At 39.0% G+C, this 20169-nt stretch overlaps 1 protein-coding gene across 10 annotated transcripts in view; it reads left to right on the forward strand.

The window, feature by feature from the left end:
* Nucleotides 1-20169, forward strand: part of CUNH3orf67 (chromosome unknown C3orf67 homolog) — a 154691-nt gene that overhangs the window by 60932 nt on the left and 73590 nt on the right. For 9 of the 10 annotated variants that reach the window (XM_019504848.1, XM_019504853.1, XM_019504847.1 and 6 more), the window contains 4 exons: nt 2031-2145; nt 6395-6551; nt 11708-11869; nt 19365-19501. In XM_019504848.1, the coding sequence (XP_019360393.1) occupies nt 2031-2145; nt 6395-6551; nt 11708-11869; nt 19365-19501 (571 nt within the window). The remainder of the gene's footprint in view (nt 1-2030; nt 2146-6394; nt 6552-11707; nt 11870-19364; nt 19502-20169) is intronic. The other variant, XM_019504852.1, reaches the window with a different exon arrangement.

The raw sequence follows: 20169 nt of genomic DNA on the forward strand, positions 1-20169 counted from the left end.
CTACAAAAAACTAGCGGGTGCTCTGGGGCCTCTTCCTGACCTAGCATTTCCTTGCTGGGAGAATGTCCTGAGAGCCACATATTTAAGAGCTATCTTGTTTCACTCAATATGTGGCTGAATTTTTAAATTGTCCAAAGTAGGTAAAGTGTAGAAGGGAAACCATTTCAGTGTGTACACATGTTGCATGAGACTTACTGCAGAAACCATAAAATGAAGTCAAAGGAAAGGTTGTAAATGGAGTTTGGTATAACTGAAAACCACTGATTAAGGATTGTTGGTGAAATTTTCAAGCTGTCCTAGCCATGGAGCAGAGAGATCATGAAAAGAAAAAATTGAACAAATAGTAAAAATTGGATTGGACAAGTGTGATAGGACAGGGTTGTCACCTCTCGTTGGCATTTTGTTTAAGGGAATAGTGGGCAATACTCTCAATATTGTAATGGTAATTGGGCATCCCTACTAACCTCAGTCATTGTGACTAATTTCACTAACGTAGAGCAAAGGAATAGCCATCACACCATTAGGCCTTTTTCTTGTCTAGGCCCTGTATTCTGCTACAGGTACAGCTTCAGCAAGGACCCATTACAGCTAGGTTAATTCTTGGAGTGTGCACGATATCTGACACTTTGTTCATCTGCTGTCCAAAACCCTTGCCTGGTGACAAGACTGGATAACAAGTAAAGGGATTCCTATAAATTCTATGAAGTTGCTATTAACTTTTAATGGGTTTATAACTGGGTCTTTGACTCGGTTATATCTGTGGTGTGGACAGGGTTGGAGAGACAATCTAAGTATGTGTCACAGGCTTCAGAGTTGTACCCTGTTGAGGGGGATGAAGGCACTTCACAGTGTGCTCTCAGGATACCCATCAGCAGCTCCAGAAAGAAGGTGTTATATTAGCTCAGCTCTGGGAGGTTGTCTTCACAGCTTACAAAAAGCTAGAAACAGTCTTTATTTTCACAATGCTTTTTTGTAGAAATCAAAGGGGAAAATGCCACTTGTGCCGAGAAGAAATTCTTGCTTGGCTTTGGACTGAAGCACCTGCATTAAATCCCAAGTTTACCAGCTTTGATTAAAATGGGGGAAAAAAATCCAAACTCTCTTAACATTTATTGGGAGTCGTTTGTCAGAATGAATTGTCATCATCTTCCCGGGCGGTTGTTAATTGCAGGAAATGATGAGTCTAGTAGAAATAGATAAAGTTGTTCAAAAATAATAAATGAATTCATCATGATTTCCATGTATAAAAAAATAGCCTTTAGGGTAACATCAATTTTCCAATATAACAAGGCAGGGCAGGTAGGGGGATGCTAAGCCTGCTGTGCTACCCCTGAGACCTAAAGGGAGCAGAACATAAAAATGAGCCTCTTTATCAATTTGAAGCAAACCTAATCTTTGTGATCATGGCTGTGGTCTAAATCTATTAGAGCTGTTTGGATTCAGTGTCCTTGGTGTCACTAGAAGATGACCTGAATTGTGAACAATAAACTTGTATATTATAATTCACATTTGGAGATATGTGCTTAGGAAGTGAAACCGACAGTCAGTGTTTTGTGTCTATCCTTAAGTTGACAAAGAGTCTATATAAAATGACAGGTGCATTTTTAGGAAAAGGCGGCCCATAATGTTTTTCTATTTAGTAGGTGACAGCGTGTCCCAAAATAACACAAGCTTAAGGGGCAGTAACAAGCATGATTATTAAAGGCTAGTGGCTTCTCAATTCATACAAATTGAATTCTTTCATAGGCTGAAGGGCTGTGAAACTCGAGTGAAGAGTGTAGAGCATTGAAATAGAATTAGCATGTAAAGTGATTTTATATATGCAGGCTTGTAGCCACCAAGTTTGGATTTGAGCAAGAAATCTCATTACTTATCTTGTAAAAGAAGTAATTCTTAAATTCCCCATTTGCTATTGCTGATATAAAGGTTCTGCATATGAATAATAGTTTTCTGTAGTTGCCCAAAGATAGTGGGTTATTGAATTGACAAAGATCCATCTCTTCTAACACCCCCCACTTTCTCTTTTACAGAGTAACTGATTTAGGAAATACTAAAAGAAGATTGTATTTATCAACAGTCCAGAAGGAGTTGTCTATAACTCCTCTGCATGCAAAAATTCCTCTTTTTATGATCAAGCGCAAAATAGTAGGTATTTTAAGAATGTTACTTAATGTGCAGTTTAACTCTGTTTGTTTGTATTGGAATATATATGCATATGTAAATCTATTTTATTAAGATTGGTGTCATATTAATGGTTGCGACTTCCTCAAGATATTGTTGAGGAGACATGTATCATGTTGTTTGTGTGCGCGCATGTATGTGTGTGTGTTCACTGAACTCCCCCCGCACTGAGTGACAGACAAGCTGCTCAGTAGCAGGTAGCACAAGCAGCTGAGTTCTGTCTCCTTTGCACACAGATCTGAGGCTCCTGGCACACATATTTCTGGAGCAATTAACATGTTAATCATGCCATAAACAGCAACTGACCACACATTCAAATTTATGGACCCATAACATGGCCAACCAGACACACAGATATAACTCAAAAAATATGTGAACATCTTTGTGGCAGGTTAGCATGGTGCCGTAAATTGAACATGTGATGTGCCCCGTCATCCTGATGACAACTGTAAGCTGATTGTCAGTATCAGGATGCAGGCTTGCCAGGACTGACACCTTCAAGAGCCTTGCCCTGCAGCCCCCAATCATTACGTTTCTTTAAGGTGCCAGACCCTGGCAAGCCTCAAGGCCTGGTGCAGCTCTGGAGTGTGACACTCACTGATCCTGAGGATCAGGCAGGGACAGCTTGGATCTGAACCAGGACTGGGGTACCTGGTCCTGAATCCTGATGCTCAAATGAGCATCAGGGTCCAGCGTGGGGTAGCCCCAGGGTTCAGGACAAAGCTGCCCCTTGCCCAATTGTCAGGATCAGGTTGGAGGCAGCTCCAGGTCCCGAACCCAGCTATCCCACAGAGGATGCTGGGTGTACAGCTAGGGATGGGGGAGCTGCTTCTAGCCTCAGTTGCACGTGCTGGTTTAAAGAGGTGCCTGATAGGAGCAGCAGGGGAGAGGGGAGCTTTTTCCATCCCCAACTGCACATGTCCCTTTAAAAAGGTGCCCAGCATGAGCAGCTGGGGGTGAGGGAGTTGTTCCCACCCCACACTGCTTGTGCAGGCACTTCTTTAAGCCAGCAGTGTGCAGCAAGGGAGGTGAGAGCTCCCCCATCCCCAGCCACACCCTTGGGGCACAGCGAGACACTGGGAAGCCTCTCCCTGACGCCAAGATTACTGCGCTTGGGAACATAAAAAAGTGCATGGACATTCATTCAGGGGTCCCAGCTCCACGCACACATTTTAAAGGTCCAGAGCTCTGTAAACCTAACACTAGGGAAAGGCTCCCTGATGTTGGGCTCATAGCACTCTGGACCTTTTTAAAGTGGGCATGCAGCTGAGACCCAGATGCCTGTGGAAGTGGCACCTAGAGTGAGGGGAGCTCCCAGTTCCCCAGTTGCTGTTTTCAGGTGTGTGGGGGGTGAAGCTCTAGAGCTGGGAACTTTCTGCTCCCCACTTGTAGGTACTCCCTATTTCCAGGTGCCCACCACTCCCCAGTTGTGTGTGGCATGGCAGGTTGCATGATTTGGGGAATGGAGCATAATATTCCTCAGACTCCAACTGTATGACTGCCTTCATCCCTGCCTGCAGCCTGAGTGACAGCTAAAGCCGAGGTGGCTGCGGAGCTGTGGTATAGTCAGTGTTTTCTGTCTGTTATAACAGATCTCTGCTGCTTCCTATTCTGCTACACTCCATTTATTCTATTACTCTTTCTATTCAAACACATCATGTCACTTCCCACTTGCCGTTCTCTCTGGCTACTGCTCATCTACCTATAGAAACCCATAGCCTCGGTATCGGGTTTTTTCTCTTGTATCATCTTGACCCTTCTGTCCTGATAAATTTTGAACTCCTGCAGTCTTTCCAGTCTTAGTATCACTCATGACCAAACTCCATCTCTCCAATTCTCCTCCCTTGCAGTCCTTGAACTTCCCATCCTCTCCTAAACTTTTGTCTCCTTTAATGGAGTTCAGGGTCAGTAAGTAACCCTTTTCAGCCACCTCGTGGTTTTTTTTTTGCCGACTTTAAAAAGCATGAAAATGACTTGTTTCAAAATAATAGAATAAAAATCAACCTCCACTCTTTTTAGAATTTCACCACATCATATGATAAGTATTTAGTAGAACAGAAATCTGAGTAGTTAGTGGGCACCTCATAGAGAATCAGCCGTGTCAAATACTGCTGCCACTTATAGAAGTATCTGAAGATGAGATGAGTGACTTTACTAAAAGTGTTTAAGAGTATGTATACACTGCACAAATACATAACGTTTATAGGATACTTCACAGCTTCATATACTTCACAGATGTAAGGCTAGATATCAGAGAAAATATTTCACAAATTCAGAAATTTATTAAGGGTTATTTTAAAATAGTTTAGTTGAAGGCAGTTGTATTAACTTTGTACTTTTAAATTCCATGAGTTTTTCTACTTTTACAGCAAGAACTGTTATTTAAAAATTAATATGCATCAGGCCATACCCTTGAAGTAGTTATTAATTCAAGATCCATTGAAATAAATTATTTTTCTTCAATATAGTTTCAATTAGTTGGCCTTGGTGTCAGGCTAACAATAATGTTTCAGAACTAAAGTATGCATTAATGGACAATAAATTAAGATCAATCAGAATATGAACTTCAGTTATAAGGTTTAATTCAGACAATAAATCATTCATCAAAAATCTGACTAAACATTCTGATCAGTTATAATGAGAAAATGTTTTAATAACCTTAATCCTTGAACAGCCTCTCTATCCTAAGGTTAGGTCTAAATTCTTTGGACATTGAATATGTAACTATGTTTTTAGTTTGTTGGCTGTCCAGCTTTTTATAGTACGTCTTGGTGGAAGCTATGTTGTTCTTTCTGATCAAAATTAATATTTCTGCACATCTAAGATTGTATGTCTATGAACATGTTGTTCATTACTGGTGGCTCCTCTCTTCAGTGTAAAATCAGTATTTCTATAAGCATGCTAGTCTTGTATAAATAGGGGAATATTTGTTGTGCGTAGTTCAGTGCTGTTTCCAAATACATCTCTTGTTATTCAGGAAAGCCAGGTGGAGCATGGTTTGTATTCTTACATGTTGATTGCTCTACTGCAGTTTTATAAGTGATGCCATTTTTTGAGCAAGATAACTTCTCCAGCAGTAGACTTAGAAATGTCAGTTATGATTAAAATTTGCATTTCTGTTCCATTGCATAGTTTATTCATAATAAGTATTCCTTACCTTTTTGAACTTCCAGAATTAGGGGCTGAACAATAATGGATGCCATTTTCGTCTAAGGTTGGCTGGGAGTAGATTTAAAGTGTGCACCTGATTTCTACCGCCTCCCCTCCCCCAATAATAAAAAATTTTCAGCTACTTATCTATCAATACTATACAAAAATGAGCCTCATGCAGATGTTAACCTGCTAGAGTAAAATCAAAACTGACAGGTGCAGAAACTATTGGAACAATACAAGAACATTTAGTGCAGTGATACTATACAATTTTTGTCACAATGTTTTATGACCCTACTGGGAAAATCATCCTTTAGGCTTTGTCTGTATAAGAAATTGTATTTAAACAGTAATTTTAACCATCTGGTCATGATGATATTCTCAACTTTGCTGACAACATTGGACAAGAGCAGGTCATATGTGACATGTTTTCCACCTGTAGTTTAATCATGATTATCTACTATACTTCTGGCATCTTTCTGGCAAACTTGGTTGGCATCAAGTTAGCAGTTCAGTAGTTAAAAAATTGTTTAAACAGGATAATTTTCTAAAGCACCTAAGGCCCTTATAATTTCATTGCTTGGAAGAAAGATTGAGAGGTCAGTACCTGGAGCTGTATTAGTAGAAGTTATTAAACAGCATTTCAGCATAGTCTGCAGAAATACTGAGGCACTGAAGTGCAGTTAAAAAAAATAAAGTAATGTTGAAAGGAAAAAATATTTATCAAAGCACTAGCAGTTAACAATTTTGTTTAACTGTTTCCTTTAGTTAATAGCTATAAAACCGTTCTGCGTGGATATGCCAGATATTAGTACTTATTTGAGTATGCAGTCATCAGTTTAGATGTGCAGATATTGATTTCTGGATATAGTGATTATTTTGGGTACAAATACAACAATAATAACTGAGATAATATTTTTAAATAGCAAAACACAATGGTATAACAGAAAACTGCCAGTGACTAATCCCATACCACAGTTTTGAATAGTAGAGAGTTAAACGTTATCACTGTAGTGCAATAATTTAAGAATTGAACTAAAAATGTTTTGTTTCTCTTTTCTAGTGGTGTAATCTGTGTATTGACTTAGTAGCGTTCACCGGTGAAATATTCAAAGGTGCTGTCTTCCAGTCTTTGGATGGAATCATTATCTCAGCTAATTGTAAACTCAGAAAGATCTTCACTTTAAAATCAAAGCCTCAAGATACAGCTGAAGGGGATGGTATGTTTATAGATAATATCCTGCAGTGCTGTCATTAATTTTCCTGTTACAGAATCAAAAGCTTCTTGGATCAGTCTTTGGATTAAACATTTCAAGGCTTTCTTGAAAAATGGAGTATAGGCTATGCCTATCTATTCTTGGAGTATATATTACATCAGATAAATGCATGTATATGTAGCTCTGTAGACTAGGGGTTGGCAACCTTTAAGGCAGCTGGGTCTGAAGGTGAGCTGCTGCATGCACGCTGGCAGGTGGCACTGCCACTGCTTTCCTGGATGCTGCTCTAAAGGCATAACTCTCTGTAGTGCCCAAACCACCTGCTGCCACAGCCCCAGCCTTCCCTGCTTTGAGCTGGGAGCTGCTGTCTTGCTCTTGTCCCCCTCTGTTGAAGCTTCCCCAGCTGCTCCTCTTGCCTGTTGTCATTGACTGCTGCCAACAGTGAAACCAGTGGTAACAGAACCAGTAAAAGGGTAAAGGGCAGCACCAGTGAAGCCACATAAAAATAGTTCGGGGCAGAGGAGTGAAAGCTTAAGAAGAGGGACTTGCTACAAGGAGTTGCACTGCAGCAGGTGGGGGACCTACAGGTGTCCCCTCTGGATCGGCAGTGGTGCCTGTCACCCACCACTACTGTGCCCCATCCTGAGAGGGGCGGGGAGCAAATGCCACTACTGTCCTGACTCCAGGGGCTCCATGGATGCAGTCACCTGGAAGGACAGACCCAGCCTGTAAGCCATAGGTTGCCAACCCCTGCTATAGAGCATCAGCTTCATCAAACCGCTTTTAGGTTAGAATGCCTGGGATTATTTTGGCACAGAAACGGATTCCACAGAGTAGTCTAGAAGAAGATGCAAAACAATCAAAGAAGCTATATTTCACCAGTTCCCAAATTCAGTGCAGTGGTTGGAGCATTATCCAGTGATGGAGGCTTCCTTCTTTAAATAACCAGACGTATTCACAGGGGCAAGACGATAAGAAAAGGGAACTGTCTAACACCATCGTGTTGTCATAGATATCATGCCTCTGTAGTCTCTATAGTCTGTATGTGCCTATAGTCTCTGTGCCCCTCACAGTTGCTAGCAGGCTTATCTGCAGTATGGTCCAGGTCTGTTGAAAGTAATATTGCAGCAATTTTGCAGCTGGGGAAATGAGAAACCAAGAGTTTGAAATGACCTTCCCTTCCCTTTCCTGTGTCCCAGGAAATCTGGAGAACATTGAGAGTTTACTGATTCTGCAGACAGGGTTCAATCTGGAGGCTGCCCAGAGCCCGTTTTAAGCCTTTCATGAAGGCTAGTACAGCTGTCACCCTTGTCGCAGTGGCCCCTCTTGGCTGTTGCAGGGTCAGCTGTTGCTAAGCCCAAAATGCCCCATCTTGGTCAGTGCATAGTTGGTTAATTTAATTATTATTAAAAACTTTTTCTAAATATTTACTGAGCCTTGCAAAAAGTATAGAGGGAACCATGGTTCTCATTAGACAAAATTACAGAATAAATTGGACATGTGATGAACATGGTAACAGGATGACAAGTTCCAAAACCAGCATATAGAGTTGGGGATTTTCTTATCAATTTAGGTAGCATGAATTCCTCAAGGATTAACTTTGAAAGATGTCACACAAAACTTACTAGCATATTTTCAAGAGCAGTCTGAACAGAGGGAGTACTCAGTAGATGTACTTGAAAAGTCCTCCCAGTGCATCTTGCAGCATGGGGAGAAAACGCATGGCGGCAGGTGAGGAACATCAAGGGAGATACTAAGTAGGTAGCTTGGACAGGGTAGTGGAAGCAGGAAGAAAAGGCCCTGAACATTAGGGGTGGCAGAGGATTTTAAAGTGCCTGAAAGCACCTAACTCCCTGGGTACCTAACCTGATTTTGTGCTTTTCAAAGTGATCTGGTACAGTCTCTTGTATGTGAGTAGTGGCCACTGAAGCTCGATAGAGGAAACAGTGTCAGCATTCACGTGGCCCAAATTGTGAAGAGATTGTGATTATAGATAACTGGCAGTAATTATATTTATTTTGGAGCCATGTAGACTGATAGAGAGGTTGTTCTAAAGAATGTGTCTGTCCATGACTTAAACTACCGTTTTATGTATTATCACATTGATTGCACGCAGCGTTTCAATCCAAGCTATTCTTAATTGTCCAAAAAGACATCAGAGAGGCATTCTGCTTGGCGTTATTATATCCAGGTTATTTAAGTTTGTAAAAGATTCTGTTTTGAAGGACTGCTGTTTGCTTCACAGACCAATGTGGTGTATGCAAGCATCCCTTTCAGTATCTGTTAGCTGCTATGTCTGTCTGGAATTATGTCTGTCATATTCAAACCTTCACTGAGTGGCTTCCGAGGCTGACAGCTGAAAGGGGGTACTGAGAAAAAAGACAATTGGCAATGTCCTTATTTCAACTGATGTGACTGTGGATTGTTCAAATGTTGAATCAAAGCTGGCTCAGGATAAATTTTTCCATCTTTGTTTAGTATTAGGTTAGATAGCAAGTGCCTATGAAATAATTAATTGGCTGTTAGAATATTGTGTTTTCAGTGTGGACTCATGGTAGGTTGTAGTGAATTCATTTTCTGTATAAAGGAACGTGACACCATGAAGCTACTTCACCTTTTTTTTGTGATAAAGTTTTTAGAACAAATTATTCTTTGCAGAATTAATCATGAACCAAATCAGAAAGTCCAGTGTGGTCTCAGTTAGTACCTATGATGCTAAAGGTACTTAACTGGTTTTAATTTAGTTCCATACTAGCACTATAGGTTGTTTCTCCTTTCCATTCTCCAGTTTTTAAGTCAGTGCAAAAATGTCCTAAATGAGCTGCAAAATTCAAAGCGTGATGTGGGTAATGGAATGAGTAGACAGTTTTAATAAATTGCATGCATGGCACTGTGTTGCATTTTGGATCATCACATTCTGTGATTATTACACAGCTGGTGGGCATTAATATTTTCTGTGCAATTATGAATTTTCCTTATCTAGAGAAATGTTACAATTAGGAAACTGCCCAGGGTTTAGTTGCATTAAAATAGCCCCATACTATATTCTCAATTATAGATTAACAATAATTATTATTATTTATAAACTTTCAATTAACTTTTAATATTTTGATCAAAGTTGGCTTGTTATCTAAGAAGAGCAGGGACCAGATATTCAGCTGGCTTAAATTAATTTAAGTCCAGTGAAAGTGCTGAAGTTAAGATGATTTATATCTGCTGAGGTACTAGCTCTGTGTGTATGTTCAGTGGTTATTCTTGTTTCCAGGTTCAAAGTTATCTTCTTTCATATTAGCACCTGGGAAGTTATTTTCCATACGAGAGCAATTAGGTGAAAGGGAAAGAAATATTTTACTATGCTGACAGCTTTTCATTATATCACTACATTTTTAGGTCTAATCTCTAGTTTCTACCCTAATCTGTCTGGAAGATGCATAAAAAAATCATGCTTTCTCATTTAACCATCTTGGTGTATTTGTTGTTTTAGCACTTTTTTTGTAAGAAAACCAGAGTCCAGTTGTGCTATTCCTTGTCTGAGCCTGTAAGAAGAATATGGTCCCTTTCCCAAAGGATTTATGGTTTAAGTATAAAACAAGAAACCGCTTTGTGTTTGCTTAATCAGGATTAGAAAAGGAAGGTTGAAAGCTGATAGGGATCTTTGAAGTCCAGTATTAGGTGAATAAGTAGATTCCATATTGCAAAGATTTAAGAATATTTCTTTAGAGGCTGAAGTTCATTCCCACTCTTTTTTTAGTATTTCACTTTATTAAACTAGGTTGTAGGAAGATACCTTTTTAGTTAAAGATGACAAGTGCACCCACAGCTTACTGCTGGATTCTTCTTCCTTTATCCATATGATTTGATTTTTTCCTTTCCCACATGCTGCTTATGGAAACTAGGCTAATATGACTTAGTTTGATTCTATCTTATCAAAAATGTGAAGGGTTTTTTTTCTTAACACTGCAAGAATGATTCAATATCTGGAAAATTTGCACTATAGAGAGAGACTTAGAAAATTCAGTTCATGTAGATAATGCAAGAGAAGGTTAAGAGGTGACTTGATCAGTCTCTTCAAAAGAGAGAGATTTTAATGGTTAACTGCATTTTAATCTAGCAGGAAAAGGAGAAATCAGATCCAAAGCTTGAAGCTGAAACTAGGCAAATTCAGGCTAGAAATAAGGTGGAGAGAGTAATCAGCTATTGCAGTCAACTTACTTAGCAATATAGTTGATTCTTTAATGCTTAAAATTCTTAAATGAATCTTTAAAAATATGCTCCAGTTCATACAAAAATGATCAGCTTGAGGCAAAGCTTACTGGACGAGTTAGTAACCTGTGATAGGAAGTCAAGCTTCAGTAGTACTAGAATCTACAAGACTTTGGTTTTGTACCACTTAGTAATGTGTTGATGTCATCAACAGCTAACAAAAAGTGGGTTTATAAAATTAAATTTGTAATGTTTGTATATGTGATTAAGGGCGCATCTACACATGATGCTATCTCACTATAGCACTATTGACCATTTGACTTGGAGACTATGAAAACAATGCAGAGTATGAAACACCTGACTCCATTTTTAACCTGCAATTTCCCTTTGCAAGTACTGTGATTCCCTTTAAATGAAGCTACATTATAGGACAACATGGATGATGCAGAGGGTGGCTTGTTAGAGCTTCAAAAACCTTTGAGCGCTACACCAGAGAAGCAACTGAAATTGAGTAAAAGGTAAAAAGAAAAAGCAGACCCAGTTAATCAGGGTCTGACAGTTTGATGCTTAGAATCTGTAATATAATGTAGATTGAAATAGTTCGAAGATGCAAGAGAACCTTGCCTCTTGCTTTGAACACTCTTATTTTTAAAGCAAACAAATTACTGCACTTTTTCTGAACACCAAAGCCAAGATTGAATAGTGGAAGTCCCTAGTATTATTAGGACGCAGTTATTTGCTTCTTCAGTAATTCTTCCTTTACCTACTGCTATAGCTGATTTCAATACAAGTTTGCACGCTCAGCCTAACTGAAAATGACAACAATGAAGTATTCCAACTTAAGCTTAATTTTCAAAGTAATAAACACAGTGCATAGTTAGCCCAGTCATTTGCAGACTTGTCAGTTTAATAATAGTTTACATTTTGGACTTAAACTTCTTTGCCTTTAATTTTAGAGATGCATGGGTTATTCACAGCTAATGAACCCACTGATGTCATTCCTCGAGCCTGCCAATTAAATCAAGATGTGCCACAAGTTACACAGCTGCTGAACATGAGTAAACTTCGCCAACCAGAAACAAGATTTGGAAGTCATCCCTTAACTTCATCAGAATCAGGTATGCTGTTATACTGAAACAGTTCTCTGTGGGACCTACTGTAATATAGTGTTCATACAGCTAAACAGATACAGCTCATGTTTCCTATAAAACTAGGAGTCCAGTTTCATTACCTTTGACTTCACTTGCACTTGCTTAAAACTGCGCGTGGAAAAATGTGCCTGCATTTTGTAGATGCAAGGACCAGTATGTGGTCTTGACCATGTGGCTGCAAACCTCTGAAATACAACAATAAAACATACCCGAGTACAGCCGTGGAGATGCAAATTCTGATGTTCGTGCTTCTGGTGCTGTAATTTTAAAATTGTACATGGGTATTTAAAACAGAATAACATCAGGGAGCTCATGATCTGAAAGGCTGTAACCATCATAGGAATGTGAAAGTTTAAAGGATCAATTGTTTAACCGATAAGTGTAGTGATAACCGGTTAGCCCACCAGTTATCCTTTAGCTCAGGGAAGGCACAGTCTGGCAGGGAAGTGGGGATGGGAAGCTGCATGGTGCCCAAGCAGGAATCAAAAGGCATCAGGGCAGGCAGGAGGGAGTGGGGAGGGAGGCTACTCTTATATGGAGATAGCCTGAAATGCTTTGCATTGCTTACCATCGAAAAGTGTATATAATAATGAATGGTATAGAACAGTGATTCTCAGCTGGGGTGCCACAGCACCCTAGGGTGACAGTCTTTGAAGAGGACTCAGGGAGAGGGGAGATAAGCAAGGTAAGTGCAGGCTCATTCCTCTTCACTGCAGCTGTGGGTTCTTCCCTGCCAACTGTGCCTCTTCCTTCAAGCAGGTTAGTAGTATACTAAATAAATTAGTTTTTGAATCAGGTTGCCACTGAATTCACAAAAGGGATATAGGGATGCTATATACTGATACAGAGAAGTAAATCAAGACTTTCCGTTCTTTCCATCTTGAAAAGCAGAGCAAAGCAAGGGATATTTAGTTAAATCGGTGGAAAAACCTGTAGTGCTCACTGGATTCAGTAAATACAGGCATACAAAGGCTAAGAAGAACTGAACAAACTTTAATTGTGGATCAGTAGGCTACCTCTGTAGATCCCAACTCGCTAACTAAAGAACTCCCTAATTCAGGGTCCATCTCCCAATTTCCACATTCCTCAGTCTTCTGTTTGGGAGCACCTTTAAATTAGCACCTCTAAGTTATAACTTCTACTACAAAAACTGTTAAAAGGAAATAATTGACCCATGTGATTAAACTGAGCTTAAGATTCCAAGAGGTTGAATATGTGTATAGAGACCAACAATATCCAGAGTTATTTCATGACAGCAGAAATTTGGGGAGGGGTATTAAGCTGCATGCTTAAAGATTTTGCCAGTCTCTCTTGAGCTGAGGATGAACAATCTGCTTTGCAAGCATCTGTGCAAGTCCTTACTGCAGGGTTCTTGCCCCATGGTTTGAAAATCCTGGTTTTGGTCATTGTCAGAGACACTTGCCTGCAAAAGCATAGGCCTGTCTGAACCAGGTAGTCTCTGAGAGCATCTATACACATGCTCCAGGACGGGGGAGGTGTGCTTTAATTAGAGTGGCTCTCTGAGCTCTAAGTAAAGCACCCGCGGTGGCACATGTGACATGAATACAGCATCACATATATTCAGTGTCCTATGCCTCAAAATGATGGTGGGGGCACTTAACCAAGGCTTAGGTGCCCCAAGGTGCAACGCTACCCTGCCGTCCCTCTACCCTGCCGTCCCTCTGAGATGGACACTGCTTTAGCTGAACCATTGGTCTGTTCCCACATGACATGCCTGGTTCTGTATTTACGTGTCCACACCGTACATGCGCATAACATTTTATGTGCTGTTAAGGTGAGGCTTGGCAGAGACCAAGCGCCAAGACTATGCTCCACATCTCTTCACTTCCTGTTACAGAAGTTATTTCTCTTTCTAAACAATTCTGTAACAACAAAAATATCTTTATTAAAAACCTGCAGCAAAATACAGTCATTAAGAATTAAAATATTATGTTAGTATCATATGTCTGTGAAAAATATACATAAACAAAAAGGTAACAGGACTTATTTTAAAATATAATTTCAGATAACAACTTAGGGTTGAGAGAGTTGTAATTATTCATTATTTTTATTCCATTTTTCCCATGACAGCCTGTTCTAGTTTAATTTTACAAGACATTTAATTAAATGTTTGAATAAAAATTCAAGACTACCCCAAGAATTTTAAGCATCTTTTTACTTTAAAGTTCAAGGACACCATGATGCATTGCAGTAAAAGGGCATTTGGAGAACTCATAACTGAACTATTAATTAATTCTTTTTATTCCTGAGCTAAAAATTCTTGATAGATGTTATAGTTGAGCCTGCCCATGAATTAGCAAGTAATGCGTCACTGTGTCTTAGCGAGGTGGTGAAGGTGGACTCTCATTGGAGAACGTTTTCCATTTAATCTCATGATCATATGTTATTCAAGTAGAATATAAACAGGGAAGAGTCTCCATTCAGAGACTGTTCCTACTAGGTCCTTGGTGGCATGCACCTTCATCGCTTTGAGACTGAGTACATAGAAACTTAAAAAGATCTTTGAACAGTCACTAGTGACTATGAATAATATTCATTGCCACAACACTGTGTTCACATAAATCACAACATTTACTTCTGAATGCATGTGTAGTATGAGAAAAGAACTGACAAGCATATTGCATAGATTCTTTTTAGTTCATGGACATATTTACATTGTTTCTGAAAATTAAGAGCGTGCTGCAGCTTATAAATTGTTATGTAGGATTCATTTTCTTGAATTACAAATAGAAATGTAACCTGTTCAGGAGCAGTAGTGTTTTGAATGCTTTAAATGAAATTAATAAAACCAGCATGTATTCAGTAAATCATTGTGTCTAACTTGACTAAAAATTTACACTGCTAATTCCTTCAATTCCCAGCCCCTATTAACTAATGACTGTTAGTCAATGTAGGACTGTAGGAAGTCTTTTTTTTTTCATTAATGGGACCTCAATTTAATTGAGCACAATATCAAGTCTGGTTATGGAAATTGAGCAGTTCAACTCACTAATGACAGGATGTAGTGGTCCACTAAGCACAAATCAAAACCAGTAATTTACTGAAAAATTAGTATTCAGTTTGCCTGAGAGCTTTCATTTCCAGAGGGCATTAGACTTCCTCCCCCCCACCCTCACTTATACAAAGAAAGGGCAGCCATATTTCATTTGACCTACACTTTTTGATTGTAGGAATGGAAGAACAGAAAAAATATTTTATCTACTTAAAACAAATACAGTAAAAATGTCTGTATCAAAACTAATGATACTACTAATGTTGCTTGGCTTTATCTCAGTGCTACGACTGCCTATAGCCCAACTAGTTTAATACGAACCTTTTTCTCATGCTGCATACACGTTTCAAATACTGGAGGGACCCGGTTCACTGCTTGCTTTTGTTTTTCTTCGACCATAGTTACATTTTCATAGGATAAATTAAATAAACTGAAATGGAAGGAAAACATGCTTCCTTGGTAGCATATTTATGAATATAAATTTTGATATTATATATGTAAATCTAGTTTTGCATACTCATCCATTATTTCCAAAAAAAATATTATTTAAAGTCCATTTGCAACACTGAAACCCCCTGGAAAGTTATCTAGCTGCTTCCAAGGAAGAAAAAAGTTGCCTTTTTGACAAAGATGCATGTAGTATGCCCACATTCGGATGTCATTCTACAGAACTTTTTTCCTGTATTTCTCTCAGTTTTTTTCCTATTCTTACATCTTCTGAATTAATTTTTCATCCACCAAATAACATAATAGGTTTTGTAGCTGTAATATGAACCTGGTCCAGAATGACCTACATGAGTTACAAGAGCAATTTCAAAGCCTGCATCCTGATGCCGGCCAAACCTCTCCCTATTCATGGTCCAGCCCCATGTTTCCAAATCCTCTCAGTTCATCCTGCCTGTGAGAGGCACTTGTAAATACTCCTATCGCAGCCTTACAGGTGAGGAAACCCCGTCCTTGTCATTCACTTCCCCCAGCAAGGAAGCCAGCCATGCTAGGGCCGGGTGCGGTCATCTGATCTTTCGCAGTTCCAGGGGCTCCAGAGTTCGGGTGTCCATCCCGGGTCACCTGGCTGTGGCGGCACTGCCCAAAACAGGAGTCAGTTCTTTGGATGCCTCAGTTCTGTACGTCATCTCTGCTTGCTGGCATTTTGCTACAGGAGTATGTTCTTGGGCAAAGCCTTTTTCTTCTATTTGTACTTGGCTGGTATGTTCAGACTCAACTGGAAAGCTATCTTGGAAATTAGGGGTGCCATATACAAGTGGGATGAATTAACTCGTGGGCTGTTGGTGTTCTGAGTTTGGACCTGGGCCACAGGAGAAGCATCTGTGTACAGCTGGAAAGTGGTCTGTAGTTCATCTCCACCCAACAGAGCCTAGAAGGGTTTCTCATTGTCAGTCAGTGGCTAGACAGCTACACTGATGGCCCTTGCAACTCTCTTGGCATATTCCACATTTCTCTCCGAGGCCTTTAAACTAGATTTTATAGTTAACTGGAGGGCTGCTGGGTAGTTAAAGAGAAGGATTTCAAATAAACTAGAAGGTTGCAGCATTTCTGCTAGGTGCACTTGGCCTCCAGCTTCTAAAGACCCCACAGATATGTACTCAGGTGTAGGTCTTACTGGTAATGGGCACTAGGAAACTTAAGGCATCCTTATTCCTAAGGAACAGATGTTGAACTTCTTTCCTGGTGAAGTTGGCTTTGTTTCTGGTGTTAGTTGTTACCCTAGTTTAGTACGCCTCCGTTAACTTCACATGTTTAGTGGCTTTGACAGAATGGATCTTTTCAGGAAGGACTAAAATTACAGGGAAGGAGACCAACAAGACATGACTTCCTGCTCGCTAGTTCCATTTGTTTTCTCTGCTTATTCTAATAAAAGTTCACATGTCAGAAAAGGTGGTAACTGAGTGCAAGTCTGTACTGCTCAAATACGCTTTTGATAGTGTGGGAGAAAGGAGGCTTTTACAATTACTTTTTTTTTTTCTCTTTAAAAACACCCACCTCCTCCTTTCATTTTAAAGAACTTTTCCATATTTTACTCAGGAAACTCTTTTTAATCCCCTGCCCTTATCTTACGGATGATGTCTGATACTTTTTGTAAATTTTTTAGCCCTTGGCCCTGTTTTGATTCAACTCTTCAGTATTTGAGGGCTCAATCCTAGGATACTGAAGCTAATAGGAGTTTTATCATTTGTTTTGATGTGAGAGTAGTGCAGGGCCCTCAAATGAATACAAAAGCATTAAAAACAAGTTTAAACAAGTACAGGTTAGTATTGTTATGTGAACATCAAAGAATAATATTCAGAAACAGATAATATTTGTAGTGTTTTCTGGTCCCAGACAGTCAAGCCAGAGTTGTGGTAAAAAGTTTCAAATGGATTTTATTGTTCGAAAGCAGAGAAGGCTGGAGTTTGACCTCACCGTGACAGTATTTGAGAAAAATCAGTAGTTTTTTTTGGTCAGGCTGTGGGTTTGGGGGAAACATAAGTTTTAAATGACTAATATAATGAGAATGATGCAGCTGGAGGGAGAAGCGAGTGTTTATTCAAAAGACGACAATTAGACAGAGCCCTCAGGTTTTACCATCTAACTACAAAGACTTGTAGCCCTTGGTAATGTGGCAAAATAATTAGTGGTAACATCCTTGACCTGCCCAAAGTTCATTTTCTCTAGTTAGCAAAAAAATGGAATGCCTTGAGCTACAGGTTTAATCTAATCTTTATTTTTAGCCTTGTACTATGAAAGTAACATGAGTGCTTCTGGATGCTCCTCCTTCAGAGTTCAGATAGCCGGCCTTTTCGCACATGCTGGCTTTGATAAGTTTAAGTTAGTTTAATTAAAAAAAAACAAAAAAGCAAAAAACAAAAAAACCTTTTCTTTTCAGTCCACTAAACTTTTTTCTTGTTTACTAACCAAAGCCCAAATTATTTTTGATCACATCTATTTGTTAACTACACATGTTTTTTCATTATGGCAGGTGACTGGTATGTGTTGATGTAGGCAATTAATTCATGTGATCATAAATGGAGATTTTTATGTTAATCATCTTTTATAATTGGTATGTGGACAGCATCCCAAAGCAGTCAGCAAATTAAAGAAATTGATGTAAACTGGAAAGGGTTATCTTTGAAATGGCAGCTGGTAATAGCAACTGAATATGAGCTAAGGAAGAGGAGAACAAGAAGCTCATGGCATACAAGGGCTTCTCTTGTTTTATTTTACAAGTGAATTATGCCATGTGCTGGTGAATGTATGAATATAGAAATTTTTTAACTGAATAAGAAAGTCAAGTAGATCTGACTTCATTTAACTAGCTTTGTTATGAATTTTAGACTACTTTAGAATATTTTGCTTTAACACTAATGTTTTACAGAAATTTTGCATCAAGACAGAAGATAGATATCAACTTACATTGAAGAAAAGTGTCTCTTTTCCCATAAAACTGCATTATTAGCATTGCTTTTTCTTGAGCTGTGTAATTGTGTTATGAAGATGTCCTCCACCTTTATCATCCTTAGAAGGGAGAGACTTTGATAAGATAATGTTAGGAGAACCTTAAAAAAAAACAAAACAAACAAACAAAAATAGCCTCTTGCCCATAGCTCTCCGAAGAGAAGCTGTGTGCCTCTGCATAGCCAGTTACCACTAGGTTGATACTCAAAATTTCCATCTGTTTTTTCCTGCTTTGACCAGCTATTCAGCTGACAGCATTTTAACTGTTTAAAAATGTTGTCAACATGTTGGGGGGGATTTTTTTTTTTTTTTAAAGTTAGAGATTCATTAAAAACTGGAATTTAAAAAATTACTGGGAAGTTGCTCAGGTCTGTATACAGCACTGCTGGGCAACACTAGAAACTGAGCTGTCTCTGGATGGTAGAAGGAAAGAGAAGCGATTCTTGTTTCAGTTACTTCAGATTTGTAACCAATACCTTGAGTAACTAACTAACTACTGTTTTACTTTGATTCTTGACTGATTTGAGCCGTTTCTTCTGCCCGATTCAGACTTAGCTGTTTTGTTGTCATTCTTTCATTGTCATGTAGAAAAAACATGATACTTGTAACCACAGTTATTAAAAAGCTTTTAAATTAAAAAATAAATCATATTGACCAGGAGCTTTTTGCTTCAAGTGGGTAAATTATATGATGGTAAGGAAAAGGCATATACATCCATTTTTTTAGCAGTAAAATAATGCCTGAATCTATACCTCTGGGGGTTGTTAGAGAGAAACATAGCTATTTCTTGGATTTATTTCCTGTATGTTTTGTAAAAATAATTTCTAAGTGACTATAAGAGTAAGAATAGAGGAATTTAAGACCTCTTTTTCTATTTAAATACTGTGATATTTTCTGCCTATAATTACACTCAGTTTAAAGCATAATGATCATTTAAAGTCAGTTCTTTTAAATCCGTCTTCTTTCCCTCCTCCCCCAATCAATCCTTGCAAATAGACCAGTTACTTAATAGAGGACAAGGCAGTATCCGCCACTGTAAAACTCAAGATGTGTCACACATTGCATTTGGATCCAAGGTCCTTGGACCACCTCCACCTTCTGGCAGAAGACTTAGTACCAGGGCATCTGGAGAGGTAAGAAGAAAAGCTAAAATGTTTGCCTGCCCATGTCATTAACCAATACAGCTACAACCAAAAACCCAGCAGCATAGTTCAGATTACAAATAAGTAGTAAGTTTACCAAAAGCAAAGTATTTTCCAAGTATGCTTGTCAAATATTCTCATGGGAAAGGGACACATAGATCATAAAGCCAGAGGAGATTGCCGAAACCTTTTAGTTTGACATGTTGTCCTTCATAAACAACAAGGCTTCCCCGAATTAATTCCTGTTTGAACGAGAGCATGTCTTTTAGAAAAAGAACTAGTTTTGATTCTAAAGTGTCCGGTGATCATGAATACACAGGTCTTGGTAAGCTGCTACAGTGGTTAGTTACCCTCATTTGTAAGCTTAAAACATATTTCTATTCTGGATGTCTAGCTTCAGCTTCTAGCTATTGGGTCTTGTTATACTTTTGTCTGCTAGATTGGAAAACCCTCTTCATGATCCTGCTTGTTTCCCCACGTAGGTACTTACAGACTGCTTAAGTCACCCTTGTGACTCTCTGTAAAATGAACATATTCTAATAATATCTTTGAGACTGAAGAAAAAAATTCCTCAATCTTTGAATTATTTTTGGGACTCAGATCTTGCTTCAGCAGGTCACCATCCCCCCTCTTCCCCCCCCAGTTATGGAGCTAGAACT

Source organism: Gavialis gangeticus, unplaced genomic scaffold (assembly GCF_001723915.1).
Source record: "Gavialis gangeticus isolate Ggan-Ray unplaced genomic scaffold, GavGan_comp1, whole genome shotgun sequence".
In the NCBI taxonomy this organism is placed as follows: domain Eukaryota; kingdom Metazoa; phylum Chordata; order Crocodylia; family Gavialidae; genus Gavialis; species Gavialis gangeticus.